The sequence below is a fragment of the Manis pentadactyla genome, chromosome 6 (genome assembly GCF_030020395.1).
Source record: "Manis pentadactyla isolate mManPen7 chromosome 6, mManPen7.hap1, whole genome shotgun sequence".
NCBI lineage: Eukaryota > Metazoa > Chordata > Mammalia > Pholidota > Manidae > Manis > Manis pentadactyla.
This window is the reverse complement of record NC_080024.1, coordinates 40,712,610-40,735,370: the sequence shown is the minus strand read 5'-3', so window position 1 is coordinate 40,735,370 and position 22,761 is coordinate 40,712,610. Positions and strand designations below refer to the sequence as shown.

At 37.7% G+C, this 22,761-nt stretch overlaps 1 protein-coding gene across 5 annotated transcripts in view; it reads left to right on the top strand.

Annotated features, from left to right (window-relative positions):
• Positions 1–22,761, top strand: part of DNAH7 (dynein axonemal heavy chain 7) — a 224,646-nt gene that overhangs the window by 201,307 nt on the left and 578 nt on the right. For all 5 annotated transcript variants that reach the window (XM_057503726.1, XM_036927893.2, XM_036927891.2 and 2 more), the window contains 6 exons: positions 4,658–4,843; positions 6,351–6,488; positions 10,007–10,237; positions 12,546–12,698; positions 14,116–14,293; positions 20,697–20,800. In XM_057503726.1, coding sequence (XP_057359709.1) covers positions 4,658–4,843; positions 6,351–6,488; positions 10,007–10,237; positions 12,546–12,698; positions 14,116–14,293; positions 20,697–20,800 — 990 coding nt within the window. The remainder of the gene's footprint in view (positions 1–4,657; positions 4,844–6,350; positions 6,489–10,006; positions 10,238–12,545; positions 12,699–14,115; positions 14,294–20,696; positions 20,801–22,761) is intronic.

Sequence of the window (22,761 nt, the reverse complement as noted above, 5' to 3'; positions counted from 1 at the left end):
CCATGGTTTCAGTTACCCACAGTCAACTGTGGTCCAGAAACAGCTGATCCTCCTCTGGCCAATCCTCAGAAGGTCACTAGTAGCCCAATGCCAATGCCTACTTCATTTCATCACTTAGACATCTTATTATCTCACATCATCACAAGAAGGGTGAATCTGGTACAATGAGATATTTTGAGAGAGATGGTGTTCACATAACTTTTACTGTAGTGTTTATTATTGTTAGTCTCTTATTGTGTCCAATTTATAGATTGAACTCTATAATAGGTATGTTTGTAAAGGAAAAGATACAGTGTGTATACAGTTTAGTACTGTCTGCAATTTCAGGCATCTACTAGGGTCCTGGAACGTAGTCCCCCCAAGGGAAGGGGACTGCTGCGTGGCGTCACCACGGCCTGCTTGCTCTTCTCATAGCGAGGTGCTCTTCTGCATCTCTGAGCCTTGGCATATATTTCCTTCTTTGAGTGCCGTTTCCTATGCTCAATCCTTGTCTACTTTTCGGAGTCTTTTTTGAATAACCAACTCAGACTCAGAAGCCAAGAGTTGGCCCTCCCCTCCCCCCAACTTTGGCATATTTCTACATGCCACTGGCTGATAGTCAGTCTGTCCAGGATTGTATTGAGAATCCTTATCAACATGGGTGAACACATGTGAGAACAGGAGATATTCCACATTTTTTGGTTTTCTGTGGCCCACTAGCCCATCATGTCTGTTACGCTCTTCCTAATGTACTCTAGCGTAGTGGGCAGAAACATGGATGCAAGGCGCCATTTTGCTCTGATAGCCTTAAGGGAGCTGGTGATACATGCAGGTCACTGGGAACTACAAACTTGCTCAGAAGGAGAGCACATTTTGTCAGATAATGAGCCACTCTATTATGGTGACTTCAGTTTGTTTACTCTTGTATCCCTAGCACCTAAAACAGTAGATGTCGTAGTTAGCTCAGTGAGTGTCTGTTCAATGAATAAATCATGTTGGAAGATCAAGTTCTCATTAACAAGAATGGCAGCACTACTCTGTATAGAAATTTGGCACAATCATTGCAATATTTAAAGTAAATAGGAAATAAGAAGTGCTTAATAAATGATGATATGATAATTGGTTATTTGCTATTAGGAAAAAATTAGATTATTCATACTGTATAATTCTCACTGGATTTTAAAAATCGGAAATAGAAAATAAATAATAGTAAATAGGAATAAATTGAAAGAAAAAATACAAATACATACATATATAATCTAATTGACAGATGGACAATTGCTTTGTTTTTCTTGTTGTGGTACTGGGGTGTGTGTGTGTGTGTGTGTGTGTGTGTGTGTGTGTGTGTGTAAGAAAGGCTGGTCCTTGACTCTTTCCCAAAGCAACCAGTTTCACAGCTTAGGGAAGGTCTGTCCAGTTTTCCTATGCACATACAGGTACACATAAACATATGTACAATACACACACAAATTTTTCCAGAAAACATAACTATGTTTGCATATTTATTTTCTCCTTGCTTTTTTTACTGTACATATGTTGTGGACAACTTCCAAAGTAGGTACAGATCTTTGTGTTAATAGCTGCTTGCACAGCATTTCCCCTTTGTTGACCATTAGGATTTTTTTCCTATTTTATTTTTTGCTAATAAACATTGTTCAAGTGAAACGACTTTATATATAACTGTGCACTTGCTGCTAACTTCAAGTTCTGCTTCCCTCTCCACTCTTTCCCTGGCCATGGTCTCAACTCTCTTATAACAATGGAGCAGGGTAGTGGTTTCAGCAGAAAGCAGCTGCTATTTCTGTGATCCCAGCCAGTGCATGTGGGCCCCTGGGAGAACACATTCCCCAATTCCATTGGCCTTAGTTGTGAGCAAGCTGCTGAGAGACACGTGTCACCCATCAGCTTTCTGGAGCATGTTGGCAGGTTTAACTCTTTATGCATAAATCAAACCCTTCCCCCTCCAGATCTCATCTTACATCTGCATCACAAAGCCTTCCTAGGGGCCAGCTCATGCATGTATTGCTCTACCTCATATTCAACGTGTTTCATTTGCACTTGTGTTTTCTTAATTTATTTTACTTTTATGAGGTGGGGGCCTGTCAACAGGCAGTGCATGCCTCTGATCAAACACCCCTCACGTTGTGCAGCTGGAAGAATATAAACATGCTGGAGTTCTTGAATCTGTTTTCTTCTCCACAATGTCTTGGTCACTGACGTATGTCCTCCTAAATTCACTGCCTTCAGTTCCAGTTCCACCAAGTAATGAGTCCCATAATTTCCAGCCCCTAATTCAATAAATTCCCTCCCTTTATTCATTACTCTCTTTTTTCCTAGTGCTATTAAAGAGATTCCTCAAAGTAGGATCATAGCAATGTAGGATATATCCACTTTAACTTTTAAAAGATAACTGTCAGAAGGGCATATAGCAAAAAATGATGAAAAAATCCTAAAGTAAAAGATAGCTATATTTCATTAGAAAATATTTTTAAATATCGCTATACTAAGATAGTGACAAAGCAAAAATTCTGAAATGTCATAAATTAAGTGACATTAAGAGTGAGAGAATGAGGGAGAGAGACAAGGGAAGGTCATAGGTCAATAGCCTCAGTCTGCAGCTAACCAGAACCTCATGTTCCTGGATGAAGTCATTTCAACAATCCTTTAGAAGGTAGCCAGAATCACCACATCCCCCCTTGTGTGTGACCACTGTCTGACCATCATCAACAACCCCTCCATGAGCTTTCTCTCTAGACTAACCGCCTATCAAGGGACTTTCCCTGCACCCTCTTTGGGTAGCCTCCCTTTCTTATCTTTACCAGTGTGAATATAAAGAATTTTCTTTCCTCAAGAATTTTCATAAATGTGCCCTATTTCTTGAGTCTGGTGGACAAGTTGTTTCTGTTACCTGGCCTTGCTGCTGGTTAGGCAGAAACTTTCTATCCTAGGATCCAGTCCATCTCTGGCTAGCATCTGTAAAAGCTCAATAAGCCCTTTTATTTCAGAGGTCTCTCAGTCTCTAGAGTTTTTGATTTATCCTTAACTTAAACAATTGAACATGATTACAAAACAAATGAAATTTTGCAAAACTATTAAAAATTTCTGGCAAACTGATTCCATATCTTTATAAAGAGCTTTTAATAAGGAAAAAAAGAATTCAAATGAGGAAAAAAATAAAAGAAAGAGTAGATGATTTAACAAAGAAATACAAATGCTGAATAAACATTTTTTAAATGTCATTATCAAAAATAAACCATAATCACCATGCTGTACATTACATAGCTTAATAATATAGTGCATATTTGAAAGTAGCTAAGAGAATAGATCTAGACACTTCCCATCATAAGAAAAAGAATTTTATATCTGCGTATGGTGATAGAAGTTAAATAAACATGATTACTGTGGTAATCATTTCATAATACATACAAGTATCAAATCATTAAGTTGTACACCTGAAACTAGCCATGTTATATGTCAATTTTATGTCAATAAAAATAAAAGAGCAAAGTTAAAAATTAAAAACAATTTTATTTAATTTTCATTTTTTTTCCCAAGTGATAATGATCAGTTTTGTTGAGAGCAGAGAAACACAGAATTGTCTATATTGCCAGTAGGTGTGGAAGTATTTATGCTTAGGCTAAAAGAAATTGCAGTATGAAAAACAATACTTTTGCATTTGTAAACATTTAAACATTTTGTAAACAAGAAAATATAATAAAGCTAACAGGAAAAGATATTTTCGCAAATTTGATTAAGGTCCACTTATAAAACAGCTTATGCAAATAAGGTAAAACTACTAAAATTAATTGAAGACAATGGATAGAAGGCTAGTTCGCAGAATAAATGTTATTAAACATGAAAAAATTATGAACTTTACTAGTAGTCTAGAAAATGCAAATTAATACAATATTACTTACCTTTGGGCAATCAAATTAGCAAAGAGGTTAAAACTGATTTCTACAATTGCCACAGCCTTTCAGAAAAGCAGTTTGGTGACATTGATCAATTGCTCTTTATAAAACTCCTTCCCTTTGACATAATTGCTTTTTAGGATTCTAAAGAATCATTAGAAAATTTAAGAAAGGTATATTAATGGAACATAATCTAACTGAGTAGAAAATTAGTAGCAACTGAAATGTTCAACTTTAGAAAACAGGTATTAAAATAATATCTTCAAAGAGTATTTCATGATATGGTAAAATATATCTCATGAGATTTGGTGAAAATCATATGTGAAATTGATATATGTAATGTGATTCCAATTGTCAGAATATATGGGAATATAAAAGGTGGTAAAGGAAATTAACACAGATTATCTCTGAATTATATTGGGTTTGTTTTGAATGTCACTCAGCAGTACAAGGTTTACAAGGATGGGATTATGGTCTAAATTATTTTGTGTCTAGCACATGGAAGGTGGTCTGTTAATGCTGGTTGAATAGTGAGTTTACAAGTTAATAGAAGAGTTCTGTTCTCGGCATTGACTGAATAGAAATAACAAATCACAAAAGGAGAGAAAGACCCTGGGGAAACTTACAACTATTAGCAGGGAAGTATCTGAAGGGAAATTGTATTTTTGTAAACTGTTTAATAATATGAGCAAACAAGAAACATAATTCTGTATAACGTGCTACTGATAACTCTGAGCTGTTTGAGTGACTCGAACTTGCAATTTTAGGAACTGCCTTACGACGCCCTGAGATACATGACCGGTGAATGCAATTATGGAGGCAGGGTGACAGATGACTGGGACCGGCGCACGCTGCGCAGTATCTTAAACAAATTCTTCAACACAGAATTAGTTGAAAATCCAGACTATAAATTCGACACAAGTGGCATCTATTTTGTCCCTCCTTCTGGTGATGTAAGTATGCCCTTCCAGAAAACTAGAAGCAGTGAAACATGAAATTTCTTTGAAATAGAAAATGATCTTTCCAGAGGCCTCATCTTTCCGTTAACCATCGTGTGGGCTTTCTTCAGTAGTACCAGGACAGAGCAAACCCCGTGCGTACGAGGGGGGAGTGGTTTCCTGCTTACTGTAATGTGAGGAATATCAGGAACTTTCTTCGCCCAAGAATAGCTTCCTCAGTGACATGAAATACTATTATCATGCATCCAGTCCTTTGGGTAGAAGGATATTGTTGCCAATTAAAATGGAAATACACATGAGAGGGATTACAAAATACTATTAACGATAATAGTTAATATTTAGATCATGTTTATTCACTAAGCAGTTCCTTGTAATTATCTCACTGGAACATAAAATTAACACTGGCAAAACTATTCTATCCCTTTATAGAAGAGAAAGCAAGTTCATTAAAGTTGAATGGCTTGCCTAAGGCTACACAGGTAGAAAGGGGCCCAGAGTCACAGAACCACCTGCTGCGTGAGGCCAGCATTCCCTTCTGCTGTTTTCTCCAGTCCTGTCTGGTGGAAAATGTGGTATCTGCCTTCAGATTATCACATAATAGACTTCAGGGACTGACAGGACAGTCAAATTGGTACTCATTTTATTCCCAGAAGTCAAAAAGACACATGTGGTAAGTTGAACACACAGCCACATGCAATAGAGGCACATACCATACCCTCATCTTCTGCTTGGATTAATGGCTAGCTGAGGACAGGTGGCAAGAAAAACCATCCCAAAGCTGAGGTCACTGATGGGGTGGAACAAATCAACATGGCGAGTAGCAAGATCTCCAGTGATCAACTGTCAAACAAGAAAAAAGCCAGATGAAGTCAGGTATATGTAAACACAAGCCACACAGAAAAACCACCAATGACTGATCCTCCCCGGCCACCATTTATGTATATGGGTGTTTGTATATGATCATATGAGCACCAAGAAAGGTATGGAATTATGATAAAAGTCCATGTCAATTAAATATAAATGTGTATGCATAAGCACAAGAAATACCATGTTAATGGTAGTTATCTCAAGATAATAGAATTTCAGATAATTTTTTTCTTTTCTGATTGGATTTATCACAATAGGAGCAAACAGAAATCAGAGTGAAACTGGGAAAAAAAATTATTGTTACTGTGATAAATTAAGAATAGTCATCAGCAAACATAGCACAGAAGATTTCTCCAGAAGAAATTTGTAAATGAAGTGGCCAGGACATTCCTCTCTTCATTTTAAAATCCATCCCAACTGAATGGTGTTCTTTTTCTAAATGTGTCCATATCTTTAAAACAAACAAAAAAAAAAAAAAAACCTTTGGTCCAGATAGAACGAAAATGAAAACATTCAGGGTCCAGTCTCAAAGGCTCATTCACTTAGTATCTAGAGTATGGAAAATGATCTCTTTTCAGTGAGAAAGTTCTACAGGATAATTGATTTCTGACCTCCTTGTTATTCATCTTTGCAGCACAAAAGCTACATCGAATATACAAAGACTCTGCCCCTGACGCCAGCACCGGAAATCTTTGGCATGAATGCCAATGCAGATATCACTAAGGATCAGTCAGAAACGCAACTGCTGTTCGATAACATTCTTCTCACACAGGTGTGTGATGTGCACAGGAACTGGCTTCTGGGGGTGGAACGGATGCCCCCAGGCAGCATGTGTCCCCAAAATAGAGGCCCATGTACACAATTCCATCTGTTAGCATGCAGAACTATTTTAAGGAAAAGAAAAAAAATCCATACTTTAAATATGTATTTAAACATAAAGTACATGAGCATATGAGGGTTTTCACTGGTGTCTTGATTTGGAAGGAATCTTGGATATCATTCTGCTGCTAGGAGTTCCATTTTGCTTTTCTTGTGTAAACCATGCCCAAATACATCAGACATTATATCCCATTTTAATTCTTTTGAAGTGGAAGAACAATTTCAAAAATACTTGGGAAGCAGTTTGATGCCAGAATCCATCTAGAATCTTGCCTCTTTATTTCCTAGTCTCTTAACTAAATCAACAGCAATTTTTTAAATGACTTATCTTTTTCAAATATCCCAGAATATTTAACCTAGTGTACATAGAAAGTTTCTCTCACATCCGCATTTTGTCAGATCACATAATATTGAAAGAATACAATTGCAGTAGGAAGTATAAAACAAATTAAAAAGTTTAGAAGAAAAATACAGTTGATTCCGTGTAGACGCACAGCTCCATTGGTGAGAGCATAAACACAGGGCCTGTCGGTGAGGAATTTCCTAAGGCATCAGAATTCAGCACGCCACGGGCACCAGTTAGTGTACTTGAATGAAAACTCTTTCATCTTGGTTGTCTATTAAGAGATCTTCTCTTGTATTCTTCTCTCTTTAGACGATATGCTCAGTTGTTTGTTTTGATCATTTTTGAAAGCAAATGAGTCCAAATGGCAAGGGTTCCCCTAGCGATTAAATGAAACTTTAATGTCATGGATGATTACACACCTTTCTACGGCAACTTATTTCTTATGAATGATTATTCAGTCAAGCAGATTATGCCACAAACTGAATTCTAGCTGATCTTTTTTATTTTTATGGAATCCCAGAGCAATGATAGTAATAGTTAATCCTCATCAGTGCTTACTGTCTGCTAGCACTGTTCATGTGTAACAGTGTATTTGCTGTGGCAGTCCTATGAGGGAGGGGCTGATTATTCCCACTTTGCAGCGAGACAGCTGAGACCCAGAAGATTATGTGGTTTGCCCAAGGTCAGCTAGTACAACTTCAAGACAGGTCTCAAAGCCAAGCAGTCTGACTGCTGCTAGTTTGACTCCAGAATCCATTCTGAATTCCTATGCTATTCTTTCTAGATTCTAAAAATGAGAAAGGACCCAAAAGGCAGATAACCAGAGATGCTGTGAGTCTGGGGAGAGGCTAAAAGAACCTAGATTAGGAGGATAAAATAATATGATATCATTGATGAAAGAGCCCATGGAACTCCTGGTCTGCTACTGGAAGACAGTATTTTCTAAGAAGGCAAAAAAGGATAAGGATTATTTTTTATCTTCATTTTCATGTTAATACCACTAAAATCAGTGATTGCCTGAACACAAAAGTATATGTACAGACATGAAAAAGGTCTTTAGGAATATTAGAAGTATGTAATACCCAGTAGTCTGACAATAGGACACTTAGAGTGTCTCTTGGCTTTATTTAAACTTGATGGGGTGTGCCACATTACAGAACACGTAAAACAGTGGGCTCATTCCAACAGAAAATGGCTCAGAACCAAACTAAAAAGTGTAAATACACATGGGGTATCTTCTCAGTATGTAATTAAACAACCTCTTTCAATACCCTCAATCTCAGATTGGCAAGGATGATTATAGCAATGGGTCAGCAAGAGTTCAGTGGCTCTCCGTTGGATCCACCACTGCTCAGGGCCAGAGAGACAGGAACCCTCGAGTCTGGAGAGCAAGTGAATGATGACCAGACTTAGATTATGTTTTCAACTAAATTATCTTTAAAAACAAGAGAGGGAAATACTAGAGTTGAGATGGTTACTGCCAAGCAATAGGAAAACTGTTTCAACTTAAAAATTATAAACCTAGAAATGAAAAGGTTAAATTCTGTGATGCCTCCTTGAAAATGAGTCCCACTTCTAATTGTTTAATTAAAGGAGAGTAACCCTTAGAAGATTCCAGGTGACATTTCTGAAAACCCTAAGGTGGTAAAAAGAAAAAAGCTTAAATTTAAACAATTACAGTAAGTTAACACCCTCTTGTTCTTAGTTCTCAGTATTAACTGGACATGACTTTAAAAGCATAGCACCCCAATTATGTGATTTTGGTGTGTAAAAATTAGGTAAAGAGAATGTTTGTGTTAATAAAAAATTTTTCTTACATCTGAAAGGCTATAGGTCTGGGATTTGTTTTTGTTTTGTTTTGTTTTGTTTCAGATTTTTTTGGTGCAGGCACAGCTCTTGTTAGAAAATAGGAATTTTTAAATGAGCTTATAGTACCTTGTATGCATGTTAAATACAAATAGAAATCAGCATATGATTATTCAAATGCAATGAAAATAGATATTTTACCAGTTTTGGCCAAAAATTCATTATCTTCTTCGTTCTTTATAAGTTTATATATTTAGTTGTAAACCCAGTACTTTGGGGTTGTAACAAAGAATTACTATACTGGCATATCCTTTTTTTACTAGCACATAATTAACATTTACCAACATTTAATTTTGTATTGTGCAACTTCACAGGATCTTATGGTGATATGTGGTAAGCAACATTAAAAATCTCATTAGAAACATGAAAAAGTAATATTTATAGAATAGTATAGAAGCCAGTATTGAAACGAAGATATAAAATCTGAAATAAGATTAAACATAATTTCCTAGGACTGGGAAAATATATGTTCATTTCTATTCTAATTGTGTTTATTTTCTCTCAACACACACATCCAAGTGAGTGTGTGTATACACACACACACACACACACACACACACACACACACACACACACACACACTCATTTATTCTGAGGATTTAAAAGGTTTTTCCAGAAAATAGAGATTCATTTACACAGTGCCACTATAAACATAAAAAATAAAATTTGAAATGAAATTCTCCTTCGTTGCTTCCAGTGTGAGTCACTAAAGTCTGCCTTTTCTCCATAATTCTTCTAACAGCTTACAGGACATGAGCTTATTTTATTTGCCCTCCTGTTTCAAGGACAAAACTATCTCTCTGCTTTCAGCCGCCAGCAGGCACCAGAGGTATTAGCAAGCTTTCTCAGGGCAAAATCAGATTTCCTTCTAAGTTGGAATGCCCATCGCCACGTGGCCATGTCACCAACATAAATATTTTTTCACCCCCTCTCCACAGCTCTATTCTTCTCCCTCACCCAGGCAGCACAGCATGCCTCTTGCCTCTGAACACTGTACATGCCCTCTTCCTCTCCCAATACTCCACCCCCCCAAAACTCCACCCCCAGGCCTATTATCATCACGTCAATAAATCTAGTGTAGAGAAGAATCATAGATAAAATAGTACTCATTCTTAAAAAAATCACCAAAGGAGTTTTCCTGTGCATCAATTCTTAGACCTTTATGAGGATTTCTGATTTCTGATTTGGATTCTTTACAGTCTCGTTCAGCAGAGGCTGGTGCAAAATCATCAGATGAAGTAGTAAATGATGTGGCTGGTGACATCTTGGATAAACTTCCAAACAACTTTGACATTGAGGCTGCAATGAGGAGATATCCAACAACTTACACTCAGAGCATGAACACTGTGCTTGTTCAGGAGATGGGACGGTTCAATAAGTTGTTACAGACCATAAGAGAATCATGTGTCAACATTCAGAAAGCAGTCAAGGTAAGGGGAAAGACATCGAAGAAATATCACTGAAATAAATACATCATTCATTTACTCAGCAAATATTTTTGGGACGCAGATTCTGTGCCAGCCCTGTCCTTGGTTCTGGGGATAGAAAAGAAATCCCTGCCCTTGAAGGGCATATAGAATTCTGGGGGTGACAGTTAATAAGTAGGTAAATAAGTATGTTAGATAGAAATAGTTTGTTAGTTTGGATACATGCTTAGAGGATACAAAGTGTCACAAGTAAGAAAAGCAAAGTGTCTGCCGTCATAACAGCTTACTTTTTAATAAGCTGGACAATCAAAAATGAACATGTAATTTTGGTAAGTAGTAAGTTCAGTGGAAAAAAAGTAAAGGATGAGGAAGTAAAGAATGATGGGTGGGAAACTCACTTGTTTTGAATGAAGCCCCTCTGCTGTGCAGACCCCTGGGCAGCAGCCTGATGTGAGGGGCAGGCCAGGGCACGTTTGGGCGGAGGCAGTAGCCAGGGCCTGGGCCCGGTGCAGGGGCACAGTGGGGAAGGCTGGTGTGGCTAGCGGCGAGTGAGCAGGCAGGAAACGGCAGGAAGCGAGGGAGTCACAGGTTCGTGATGGCCTCGTTGGCCGTCGCTGGGATCTTGTTTTATTCTAAAGGGTAAAGGTGAGGGGGTCCTTCAGAGGTTTTAAGTGAAAACTATTTTAGATTTTTAAGTGGTCACTCTGATCACTGCAGAAATATCGTAGGGGAGCAAGAAAGCAGGAAGAAACCAGTTACACGACTGAAGTAGTCCAGCTGAGTTGGTTTTTACAGTAGCGCTGGATGTGGAGAAAAGTGGTGGTTATGAGTTATTACTGAAAAAGGAGTCTACAAGGTTGGCTGTAGTGTAACCCGGGTGGACTCTCTGGCCAAGAAGCATTCAGTGTCATGTGTTTCTCCTTGCCCTGGTTCCTCTCTTGTCCTTCCGGCATTGAGCTAAGAGGGGAAAGAGGCCTCAGGGATCTATCTCACCATCCAATAGACCTACATTCCCTTCATTCCTGATTTCAGGTTATTCTGACCTCCAGCTGAGCCTGGCATTCCCCACTCCAGGGGTTTCTTCATTTTCATTTCTAGGTTTCATTCAAAATAGATGATGTGAAGTTTTGCAGGAGAAGACATCTGTTTTTTTAAACCGGGTTTCAGTAATCTTTAGCACCATCCTCCTCTCCACACTTTCATCTAAGCCATCAATTCCAAATATTTTTCTACAATGTATATCTAGTTGATTCTTTGCTTTCCCCTTCCTAGCTGCCCAAATCGTGTTGTCATTGTTCTTCTCTCTATTTTTTCTGCATTTTTGGGCTTATGCCTTTTAAAACTAAATCCCTTCACTGTTGTTTTAGCTGGTTTGGGGAAGGAAGCAAATGAAATGTGGTTGTGTAATCCATTATATTTACTCAAAAATTTCTTCATATGTTAGCTGGAATAATATTGTCAACTATAGAAAAAGCAGAAATGATAGCAGCTGGCCCAATCACAAGATCAGATATGCAGGAATTTTCAAGGGCCTCAAAGTTTTAACCTCTGTACATCAGTGATTCAGAATGGGGCAAGATCAATTAGACTTCCCAATTGGAATCCAGGATCTTGTAACTTGTCAAAATATTTCACATCATTTTCTTAATTTTATGTTCATCACTTTCCTTTCAGGACAGGACAGAGATATTAGTCATCCACTGGATAGACAAGTAAACCACGTCAAAGTTAGGCTGTGTATTAATTGCTAGTATGTAGCCACATATTGATTATGATTTTCTAGGATGGGTGAAATGGGTGAAAGGGGTTCACAAGGTACAAACTTTCAGTTATAAAATAAATCTTGGGGATGTAAGACATAGAATGGAGACTATAGTTAGTAATACCATATTGCATATTTGAAAGCTGCTAACAGATCTTAAAAGCCCTCATCACAAGAAAAACCAAAATTGTAATTATGTATGGTGAAAGATATTAACTAGACATTGTGGTTATAATTTCACAATATTCACAAATATTGAATCATTATGCTGTATACCTGAAACACGGTATGTCAATTATGCCTCCATGAAAAAATTTTCCATTCAAATTTGATTACATTAAAATTATTTGTTTTTCTAAGGAAAACAAAGTCAAAGACCTCATGACTTGTGAGCAAAAGCAAATATCCTTACTTTCTCTTTTTTTTACTATGTGACTCAACCTGAACTAATAGCAATTGTAAACAAAGGATAATGATAAGCAAAGAATTTAAGAGGGGGTTGTCCAAATTGTATACTATCATGTTAACCAAAGGTTAAATGTGTTTCAGGGCCTGGTAGTGATGTCTACAGATCTTGAAGAAGTGGTTAGCAGCATTCTGAATGTCAAAATTCCAGGAATGTGGATGGGTAAATCATACCCAAGCCTTAAACCACTCGGGAGCTATGTGAATGATTTCCTTGCAAGACTAAAATTCTTCCAGGTGAGTTTGTCTGGATGATAATATATTAAGTTTATTCAAATTTCATTTTCTTCCTCAGGATATCCAATATGATGACTATTACTCCCTAGTTTTTCTGTACATCCCTGACACAAATGACCACTGCTCAATATTACAAATAATTTACAGAACTGTTGCACTGAACTGTCAAAATACTAGTATTGGGAGTAGACTCTGAACATTTCTGTAGGAATAGGTGTCCGTGTTCAGTGAAGTTAGACAATCAAGTCAATGACAGCTGAAGAGAAAACAACTGGCTATGCTGACTTTTCCATTACATTTTTAGCATTAAAGTAGATCCTAGAGCAGAGCATCTACGAAAGCAAATCACACTATTAGCAAGGAGCATGATTTCTTCCTTGTCAAGCACTCTCCAGGTCATGGAATCACTAGATTGCTGGTTCAGCCCAAGACAGTAATAAACCTCAATGGCTAATTGTCTTGGAAATGTTGAGTGGGCAGAAGCCTATCTCCTAATTATCTGGCAATAGTGGTGTTTAAGTTATGTTCTTATTAACAATTATATTCATTAGAAGTATTGCTTAATTTCCTAGATACTGTACATAATGCATCAAAAGCTGCCTGTGCGGAAATTTCTGCAGGGATGAAATGATTAAACTTTCCTTATAATACAGGCCTTCTGTTGTGCTAGAGTTTGTACTAGAGAATTAAGATTGTTCTTGAAAGGTGAAGGCTCTACCTTGGACCATAATCAGGAAAAGTTCTTCAGATTTCTTCTTCTGATTGACTATAATTTACTATTTAGTTGAAGTCAATATTCAACTAGTTTATTAAAATATATAATATGAGCAGAATATCCAAATATCTTGATATTTATAAAACTCCTAAGTTCTCTCTATCCTGTTTCTTCTGGGAATTCCTTGTAGAATACTGTACTTCTGTATGTTGGATTTCATTGTAGTTTGGTAAAGTAGGGTGAAGTTCCAGAACATTCCACTGGGCAGTAATGACTAGAGAGGAAAGAGGGGGAAAAAAGTGGAAAAACACTACTCTCTGACCAGACTTCATTGGGATCTCTTCTTCTATTGAACTATATATCATGATATATTGTACAATCATGAATTAAATATTCACTGCTGTATGGAGCTTTTAGAAAGAAATCATTATACATGTATAAAACAGACATTTGTATCTGCATTCATGCACATTGTGATGCACAAGCTAGTGTGATAGATATGAAATTAAAGTCAGAGCAAATACTGAATATGCTGCTTATTTTTAAAACATTGAGAGTATGGCTTTTTATTTCTCAAAGTGTTAGCATTTATTAGTTTACCTAAAAGATAATAGGAGTGTTTTGGGGACAATTTTATTAAGTAGTATTGTATTCAAAGTTGAAAAGCTCCGTTGAGAGGACACTTGTGTCTTGTCACCACAGCGATGGTACGAAGTGGGCCCTCCTCCTGTCTTCTGGCTCTCTGGCTTTTTCTTCACACAAGCCTTCCTGACTGGTGCCCAGCAGAACTATGCCAGGAAATACACCATCCCCATTGATCTTCTTGGGTTTGACTATGAGGTGATGGAAGACAAAGAATATAAACATACCCCGGAAGATGGTAAGCACAGTGACCGAACGAGCTGGCTTATTTCCAAGCACTGAACGAAAACCTAACATTTTTGCTTACTTTTCTCAGCTGTTAAAAATATAATCATCATATGTAAATCACCCTCAAGTGGTTGAGAAAAAAATGCATGGATATATATAGAGTGAGCAAGAGACTGAAAAAGCAAGTGGGGATAAAATGAATTAGAATAGAGTGTATGTCCTATGTACTCTTTTATTTTTGTAAAATTCTGTAAGTTTGGAATTTTTCTAATGAAAAGAAAGTAATCATCAAATTAACAATACACGGGGTAATCAACCGTGACCTATGGTGACTTGGCACATTTGAGAGACCAGGGCCTTCCCTGGTCTCTCAAAGAGCTTACCTTTGCAGAGTCCTAAAATATGTATTATTTCCTGTTATATGCAAAACTTAATAAAGCTAATAGCTAATAGGAGCATTTGTTTTGTGAATGAAAGATGTGAAAATATTTCTTTATTTTCTTAATTGATTATCTTTTCAATACTTAGTGGCTTCTCTAATGTTTTATTTCAGAGTTAGTTAGTGGATGGGGGCCACTATTTTAAACAAGTATTACTTTTAAAATGCTTCAGATTGATTCCTAATTTTACCAAAATTGTGGTGTCTTTAAATAAATGGCATTAATCTCTAAAAGACCACTAATACGCTTTCACTTTGTGTCAAACACAATTCTCCTTCCTTATTCATCCCTGAATGATGAATTCACTGGCTCGCTATGATAGACACTGGGGATATTAACAGTGAACACTTTAACAGGATCTCTACCCTCAGCTAAATTACACTCTGGTGGGAGATACTAAAAGTAAATGTGTGGTCACAACAGTGCATGGTGATCACATTACTATTCGAAATGATTTTACTTTACATTGGTGTCAGGTCTCAAAGGGTTTGTAACACTACGACACAATTCTATTTATTTCCAGGGAAGTTGCTTTCCCACCCTCCAAACAAAACCTTTATGCCTTCTTTATCCTCCCCTCTGCACCTACATCTCACCTCATCCTTCACTGAAAAAATAAGAAGCCATCAGCATAGAGCCTTTAGGACTGCGAGATCCATAAATCTGTCGGCTTCCATGCCTCTCATAGTCCAAACCCTCTGGGTAGTCCAGATCCTAATTTTTTCCACCTTCCAAGGGTTTTTTGCTCCAACTATGGCCTCTTTTTCTAGAATCAACAGAATCTCTCTCACTACTGGACAATTCCTTTCAGCATTTGACAAAGTCTAAAATCTCTCCTTTTAAAACAAATCAACAAATAATTCCAATTGTTTTAATAGCTACATCCCCTCAGCTACTGTCCCACATTTCTGCTCCCTTTACAGTAAATTTCTCAAAAAACATTGTCTTTACATGCCATCTCCAGTTTCTTGCTTCCTATTTCCTGTCTACCTTTCACCCTATCCAATTAACTGAAGTTATTCTTTTCAGAGTTACTAATAACTTCCATGCTGACAAATTCCATAAATTCTCTTGTCCTTATCTTAACCTCTTAGCAGTTTAAACCAGTTGACAACTTCCTCTTCCTAGAGACATTCTTCTCCCTTTGTTTCCAAGGCAGCACCATCTCTTCTCCTTTTCTTGCTGGACACATTCATGTTTTTTTGCTAGCTTTTCCTTCTCTAAATGTTGAAGTTCCCAAGGACTTCAGTCCTGGAACTACTTCCCTTTCTAACTGCATCCTCTCCCCAAGTGACCTTATACTTTCTTGTGTCTTTAAATATTATCTACTGACTGGTATCTTCCAAATTTAAATGTCCGGTCTAGATCTTCCTATGAGATCTAGACCTCAATATCCAGCCGCCTACCTGACATCTCCACTTTGGTGTCTCCTGGATATGTAAAACTTACAATGACTTCAATAAACGGCACCACCGTCCAGCCAAAAACCCATGAATTCTCCTTCATTCTTCTGCCCCCTCACATACTCACAACAAATGCAGTCCCTTGTCTGCAGTCCTACTGCCACCACCATTTTATCTTCTGTTCTAGCCTCTTATCATATCTCCCTGCTAGTGTTGTTACACTCTTATAATCCTTTATTTGTACAGAAGCCACAGAAATTTTGATCGAATATAAACAGAACATGTCATCACTAAGCCCCCACTGAAAATTTGGACAACTAATTAAGTTAATAATGGCATTTCCCCCTTTACAGTTAGAATAAAATCTTGACCCCTTGTGACTGGGGAGTCCAGGCATGTTCTGGTCACTGCCTACCTGCAGGAGCTCAGCATGGCCACACACAGGTCCCACTGACCTTCTGACAGTCCCTAGAACACCTCAAGCTCTTCTCTCTTTGGGATCTTTGTACATGCTGTTCCGAAACTTAGCACGGTGGGTGCCTGTGACCTTCAGGTCTTAGCTTATAGCTCAGCAGAAAGAACCTCCTGAACAGACTCTCTTGAAGCCCCCACTATACCTTGTCATCCAACTCTGCTTATTAACATCAAAACATTAGTCACACTGTGTTATTGTTTCCTTCTTTATTGTCTCTTTCCTCAATTCTATAAAAATGCCAAGAGGCGAGTGGTCTTGTTTGACTCTATGATCCTTTATTCCTCAGTGCCATTCAGAATGTCTGGTGCAAAATAGGCGCCCAAATGCTGCTGTAGAAATTCTCAAAATCATGCCGCTTGAACCACTACAAACTCATGGAATCTAACCTAAACTTTCAAACTATTGTTTATTGCAATCTTCTTTAATACTTAATTTAGTTTTATTGCAGACACACATTTAAGAACAATAGATGCAAGGGGAAAAAGATCATTGGAACAAATATTTTATGACTAACCATTTCCCCCCCAGCCATAGATGCTTAACCCATCATTAATCTGGCCATTTGTTCAGAATACTTTTATTCCTAACATAATCAAAATGTGTATATTGCTGCATGCCTGAAGGGTGTTTAACAACCTTCTGCTAAGTTGCTTATTGCTTCCTTAATTATACAGGCCTTTAAAACATATCCTTCTCTGTACAGCTTGCTGTATGACATGCTATAAAAGATACCAGTAAGTGGAAGTTTGAGTTCATACCTCCATACCACCTTCATAAAAGTCAAAATATAGGTAAATTAGCAACACACTAAAAAAGATAAAATTTGGTTCAACTAAGTATTCAGCAAGAGGGGAAAGAGGTGTTCAAGTTGTATAAGCACAAATCAAAGGAAGGGCATGGAGCTGCTCAGTGCCATTACTGGGTTCCAGAAACTGCTCAGCCCTTTACATTTCTCACAATAACCGTGTGGCAGATACTGTTACTATCCCCATTACACAGAAGTGGACCCCAGAAATGGGCAGAGCTGAGAGTCAAACCCCAGGCCATCTGGCTCTGATGCTTAGCCTGCTATGTTCCCTACGGCCTCTAAGTATTTTGGCAGAAGTTTGAAAACATCATTATATTTCTCAGGGAAAGTTTTTGTATAGAAGCTATGACTGATTAAATATTTAATTCAGATATAAGAAATCTGTTTTCTAAATTTTCCTCATTATGATAAAAGACAGAAGATGGCATTTGAAGTCTGGGTGGTACTGATGATGGCCCTCAGAGTCATGTTTTAAACTCAGCTAAAAGAGTTTATAAAAGCATTGCCTAAAGTTTACAAAGTAGCTAATATTTAATAGCTAAGATAGAAGTATTGAATTGCCAATCATTAATCACTAAACTCAGACATTGTACAAGGTATTTGGTATTTTTCACAATGATTTACCAATTTAATCCACAATTTGCTCTTATTAAAGATTCAAGTTTATTAAAATCCAAACTTGTTGAAAACAGCAGAACAGTATAAAGCACAATTTATTTAAAGATCAATAAAGATCATTTAGTGTCACTGTTAGTTTCACGCAGTTAGGAGTAGCCATCAGTTACATAAACCATTTACTGAATACCAAAGTGTCAGCCTGTATTTGATTAATAATAGCTAACATTCACTAAATCATTTTATTATCTTATACACACACATTTTCACAAATAAACACAGGTATCCACAATGTAGCCTAGTTACCAGAAAGAAAATGAGATTCCATGAGATGACTCGGCACAATGGCCTTTTCCCAAGCAACAACTTTCTCTTGGGACCCTCTTGGGAGGAACACAGATCCCACCCCAGAAGACCTTGGGCTAGAGCCACAGTTTCTTTCCTTATCTCCTTGGCCACTCACTCAGTCTATCTCCTTTATACACCCTTCAGGATGTGCCTGTTCCTGGGTTCTGGGGCTCATGAGAAGTCAGCCTTATTTACCTATGATGAAATTAAACATCTTGAAAAATGTCACTCAAAGTGACTTGTTGGCCACAAATGCCATTGTGAATCTACCTAGATTTGGCATCACACATCCTGGATGTATTCGCCTAAGATCCCTCTTACTTGAACTATTGGGTACCACAGGGTGACCCAGGGTCATCAACGGAGAGCCCCGCGCAGCAAGAGGGGAGACAGGGCGTAGTGAACGCGAGGGGGCTGGAGTCGCTCAGCTGGCAGCTGTGTGCTGACCGCATCTCAAGTTTGGGAAAAGGTGTGACTCAGAGTGAGAGTGGCTATGCCCCAGGACCCTGTTAAGATCTACCTGTCGTTAGGTATCTTGTGTTTTCCTTAAAGCACTAATGACAATGAGAAATCAATTTAAATATCCCCTTCACATTTCTCATAGAATTGTTGAGCTGGAGGCAATGTTCTTCCCTACTGCCACTTTTCTTAGGCATTGAAATGAGCTCTTCTGTTTACTCACTGATGTTATCTTTCTTTCCCAAGTGAGGAATAGATAATCTAATCGGTTAGTGCCAGAGATTTACTGGGCTATGCTCACAAATCAACAGGGCCAGCATATTAAACAGCTGTCTGGGACCTGTGTGTAAGGCCTCCTCTACTTGAGACTGGTCTGAGGCCTTAGATCTGGCCAGAGAGGTTCACAAGTAGGATGTGCTTGCAGGCCTGCCTCTCCCTCAAGTCCACACCCAGGTTGTCCCAGGTTCAAGATGCATTTTGCAATCCCAATTACAATGTAAATTGGTCATGGGGATGGTAGTACAGCATGGAGAATATAGCCAATGATTCTGTAACATCTTCCTATGTTATAGACAGTAACTGCACTAATTCAGGTGAGGATTTAATAATGGGTGTAACTGTTGAACCACTGTGTTGTCTACTTGAAACCAATATACTATTGTGTATCAACTACACAATTTTAAAAAAAAGCTGCATTTTGCAACTCAGCTTTACCATAGTACTGCTTGCAAAGTTATTGGACAAGGGCTTTGCCAGTTAATAAAACTGACATTTTATTACAACTATTGTTCCCATAGTTAGAACCTAGAGAGGAGAAAGGGTTAAGTCTTCTCCCCAGCATCCATCACTGGACTATCCACATGTAGCTTTTTAAGTTTAATTAAAGTAAAATTCAAAGTTCAGTCCCTTGGTCACACTAGCCATGTTTCAGGTACTTAATAGCCAGTAGCTATCATATTGTGAAGTACAGACATATATAAATTTCCATCACTGCAAAAAGTCCTATTGGAGAGCACCACCCAAGTGGACTTTTATATACTAATTTACAAAGTGCTTTCACCAAGATTAGCTGATTCGATTCCAGCAAATCTACAAGGTAGATAAAATAGGCATTATTCATTCACAAATGTTTTTCAGGTGACAAGTCTTAAGTTAAATAAATTGCTCAGTGTCAAGCAGCAAATCAGGACTGAAAACCTTGGGCTAAGGTCCTCATTGCTTCCCTTCTGTGCAGCATGTGTAGTGAGTGTTTTCACATGCAGACACCTGTACCAATTCTTTGCACAAATGGATAGCAAGAGAGCTGATCCAGGTTTTATTTCCTAATTGGTGTTTGTCAGCTGTTTGACATTCATTCTAGATGGCGCTCCTCACATGTTCTCTTATAGGACAAGGAGAAGTCTTGGAATGAGAATAAATTCTGAAAGGTGAGGTGAAATGTGACTTTCACATTGGAGATATGCTGACAGTATTGTGCTCACCTCCTGCCTGGAAGCCAGAGGATCCCTAGTGACATTAAGAACATCTTTTGCAGATTTTATGGTCTCTTGACTACATTACAATTAAAAATATAAATCTAATAGTGTTCACCCAACCTGAGGACTTCTCATAGACTACTTTAAAATTCCTTTTCTCTTTCCACATCTAATTTTACTATAGAATTAATTGACTAGGAAAGCATCCATATTCTTGGAATAATGTTGTTAAAGCACTCAGGACGGACGTTGCTTTCATTTTAGAACAAGGTTTAGGCTGCTGACCTAGGATCACCTGCATGGTATTATTCACCTGTGGGAATTTCAGATTCGGAACTCAATATGCATATATAAAGTGCTGCTGTGTTAACCTGCCTCATTTATATTTAGGTGTTTTCATTCATGGATTATTTCTGGATGGAGCTTCCTGGAATAGAAAGATCAAGAAACTTGCAGAATCACATCCCAAAATTCTTTATGATACAGTGCCTGTGGTTAGTATATTCTAATAACATATATATGTATATGTACATGAGTGGCTATTTACACACACACACATACAATCAATTCTTGTTATTCACGGCAATTCTCTTTTATGAAGTTGCTGCCAACACTGAATTAATTAGTGAATACTGAGCTATTGCTCCTAGAGAAATACAAAGTTAAGTTTCTGATCATCTGCTTACATTTTTGTTAACTGCATAAATTTGCTTTATTTGTGTTTAGAGATAACTTAATATACATTGTTGATTCATTAACACTGAACTCATGGAGAACAGCACCGTTAACTCTTGCCTGAGTGAAGCTTATATGTATTTTCTCCAGAAGGAACATTGCAGCCTTCTCGCATTTAGGAACACTAACTAGACAGCACCTCAGCCCTATACCTGGAGGACATTTTAAGTAGTAAAGTCAACACCCAAAAAAATGCAAAAAACTTGGAGTGGCACTAAATAAATGGCCAAAAGGCTACTTGTTTACAGTTAGGTGAGCTGAAAGGAAGGCAGTGTGTCACCCGACTCAGCCTCAGCTGGGGACACACTTGTCTGGTGACTCTCACAGCAGCTCTGACCGTGCCTGTGATCGACCACAAAAACAGAGTATTGACTTAGAGATTATGAATAAATATTACCGATAGGCAAATTTGCAAATGTAGAATCCAAGAATAATGAGGGCTGACAGTACATATGTATCCACATATATATTACTACATATTTAATATATGTTGCTTTTCTTACATATACCTTAATCCAATAATGTGAAAGTTGCATACTAAAGGTAATATGAAAACGATCCACATGAAAAGTTTCTCCTAGGCACCTATCTTCAGCACAGGCAAACTAAGCTATGTACTGTTCCCTTCAGTTACTGTCTCATGAGAAAATGGCTAGATAGATTTTCATACAATTTGAAGGGTCAGTCTGGGATGGTGTGACAAAAGACAGGCTGTAGATTGATATGAACTTTTGGTGGTACACTGGGAGCAGCTCAAAGACAGGCAAAAGCCCTTCAGAGGAGCTCTAACAGATGGTGAGGGACCAGCTGACAGCCAACTATATATGCTATATAACCTAACCATATATGCTAAGATACTGTGGACAGAGAAAGTTTCAAATATCAGATCCAAAGTAGAGTATCACAAGGGCGAAAGCTTGCAATTTCAGTTGTGATTAAATATTTTTTCTTTCACAAGGAAACTCTTAAGTAGCTCTGCAGTGAAGAGCAGAAGGAATTTTTAAGCAGATGATTCTCCTGAATAAGGAAGTCACTTATAAAGTTCTTATGAAATACATTGAACTTGAGTGTTGGGTGTCCTTATATTTAACTAATCTGAAAACTGTCTTATGGGTCTCCCTTATAATAATCTGAATTCCACAATTAAGTGGGAGAAGGAGAGCCTAGCATCACTATTAGTTCCTTTATATAATTTTTGTTTTGATTTTTGAGAAACAGAAGATGGTTCTGTCAAGCCATATCACCTCAAGTATTACTATTATTATTATTGGAAAAAGGAATTTAATTAAATCAAGTAGATTTTAAACAAAACATTATTTGATCCTTATGGTCATAGTTTGTTCTTTAATCTGATGTTCAGAGATCGACTTGCCCCAAAATCTTATTTTTGAGATTGGTGAGGTTCATCAATGCTTAACAGTCTAGGAACTTGGCTAATGACTCTCTAAATAATGTGGGTATATTGTAAAGGAATGCAACTAAATTTTAAACAAACAGCACTATATATATGGCCCCCCTTTAAAACAGTCACCTAAAATGGGGAGGTGATCTAGTTCTACAATCACTAATAAATCTTTTCCAAATTTTTTGGGATTGGCCTTAATAAGGCAACAAGACTTTTACTATCAGTGGTGCCAGTTCTCTCCTTTGAAGGGATATCGGCATTTTTGGTATTGTAAACACCAAGTCATCACCAGATAAGTATGGTGGAGAAGTGATG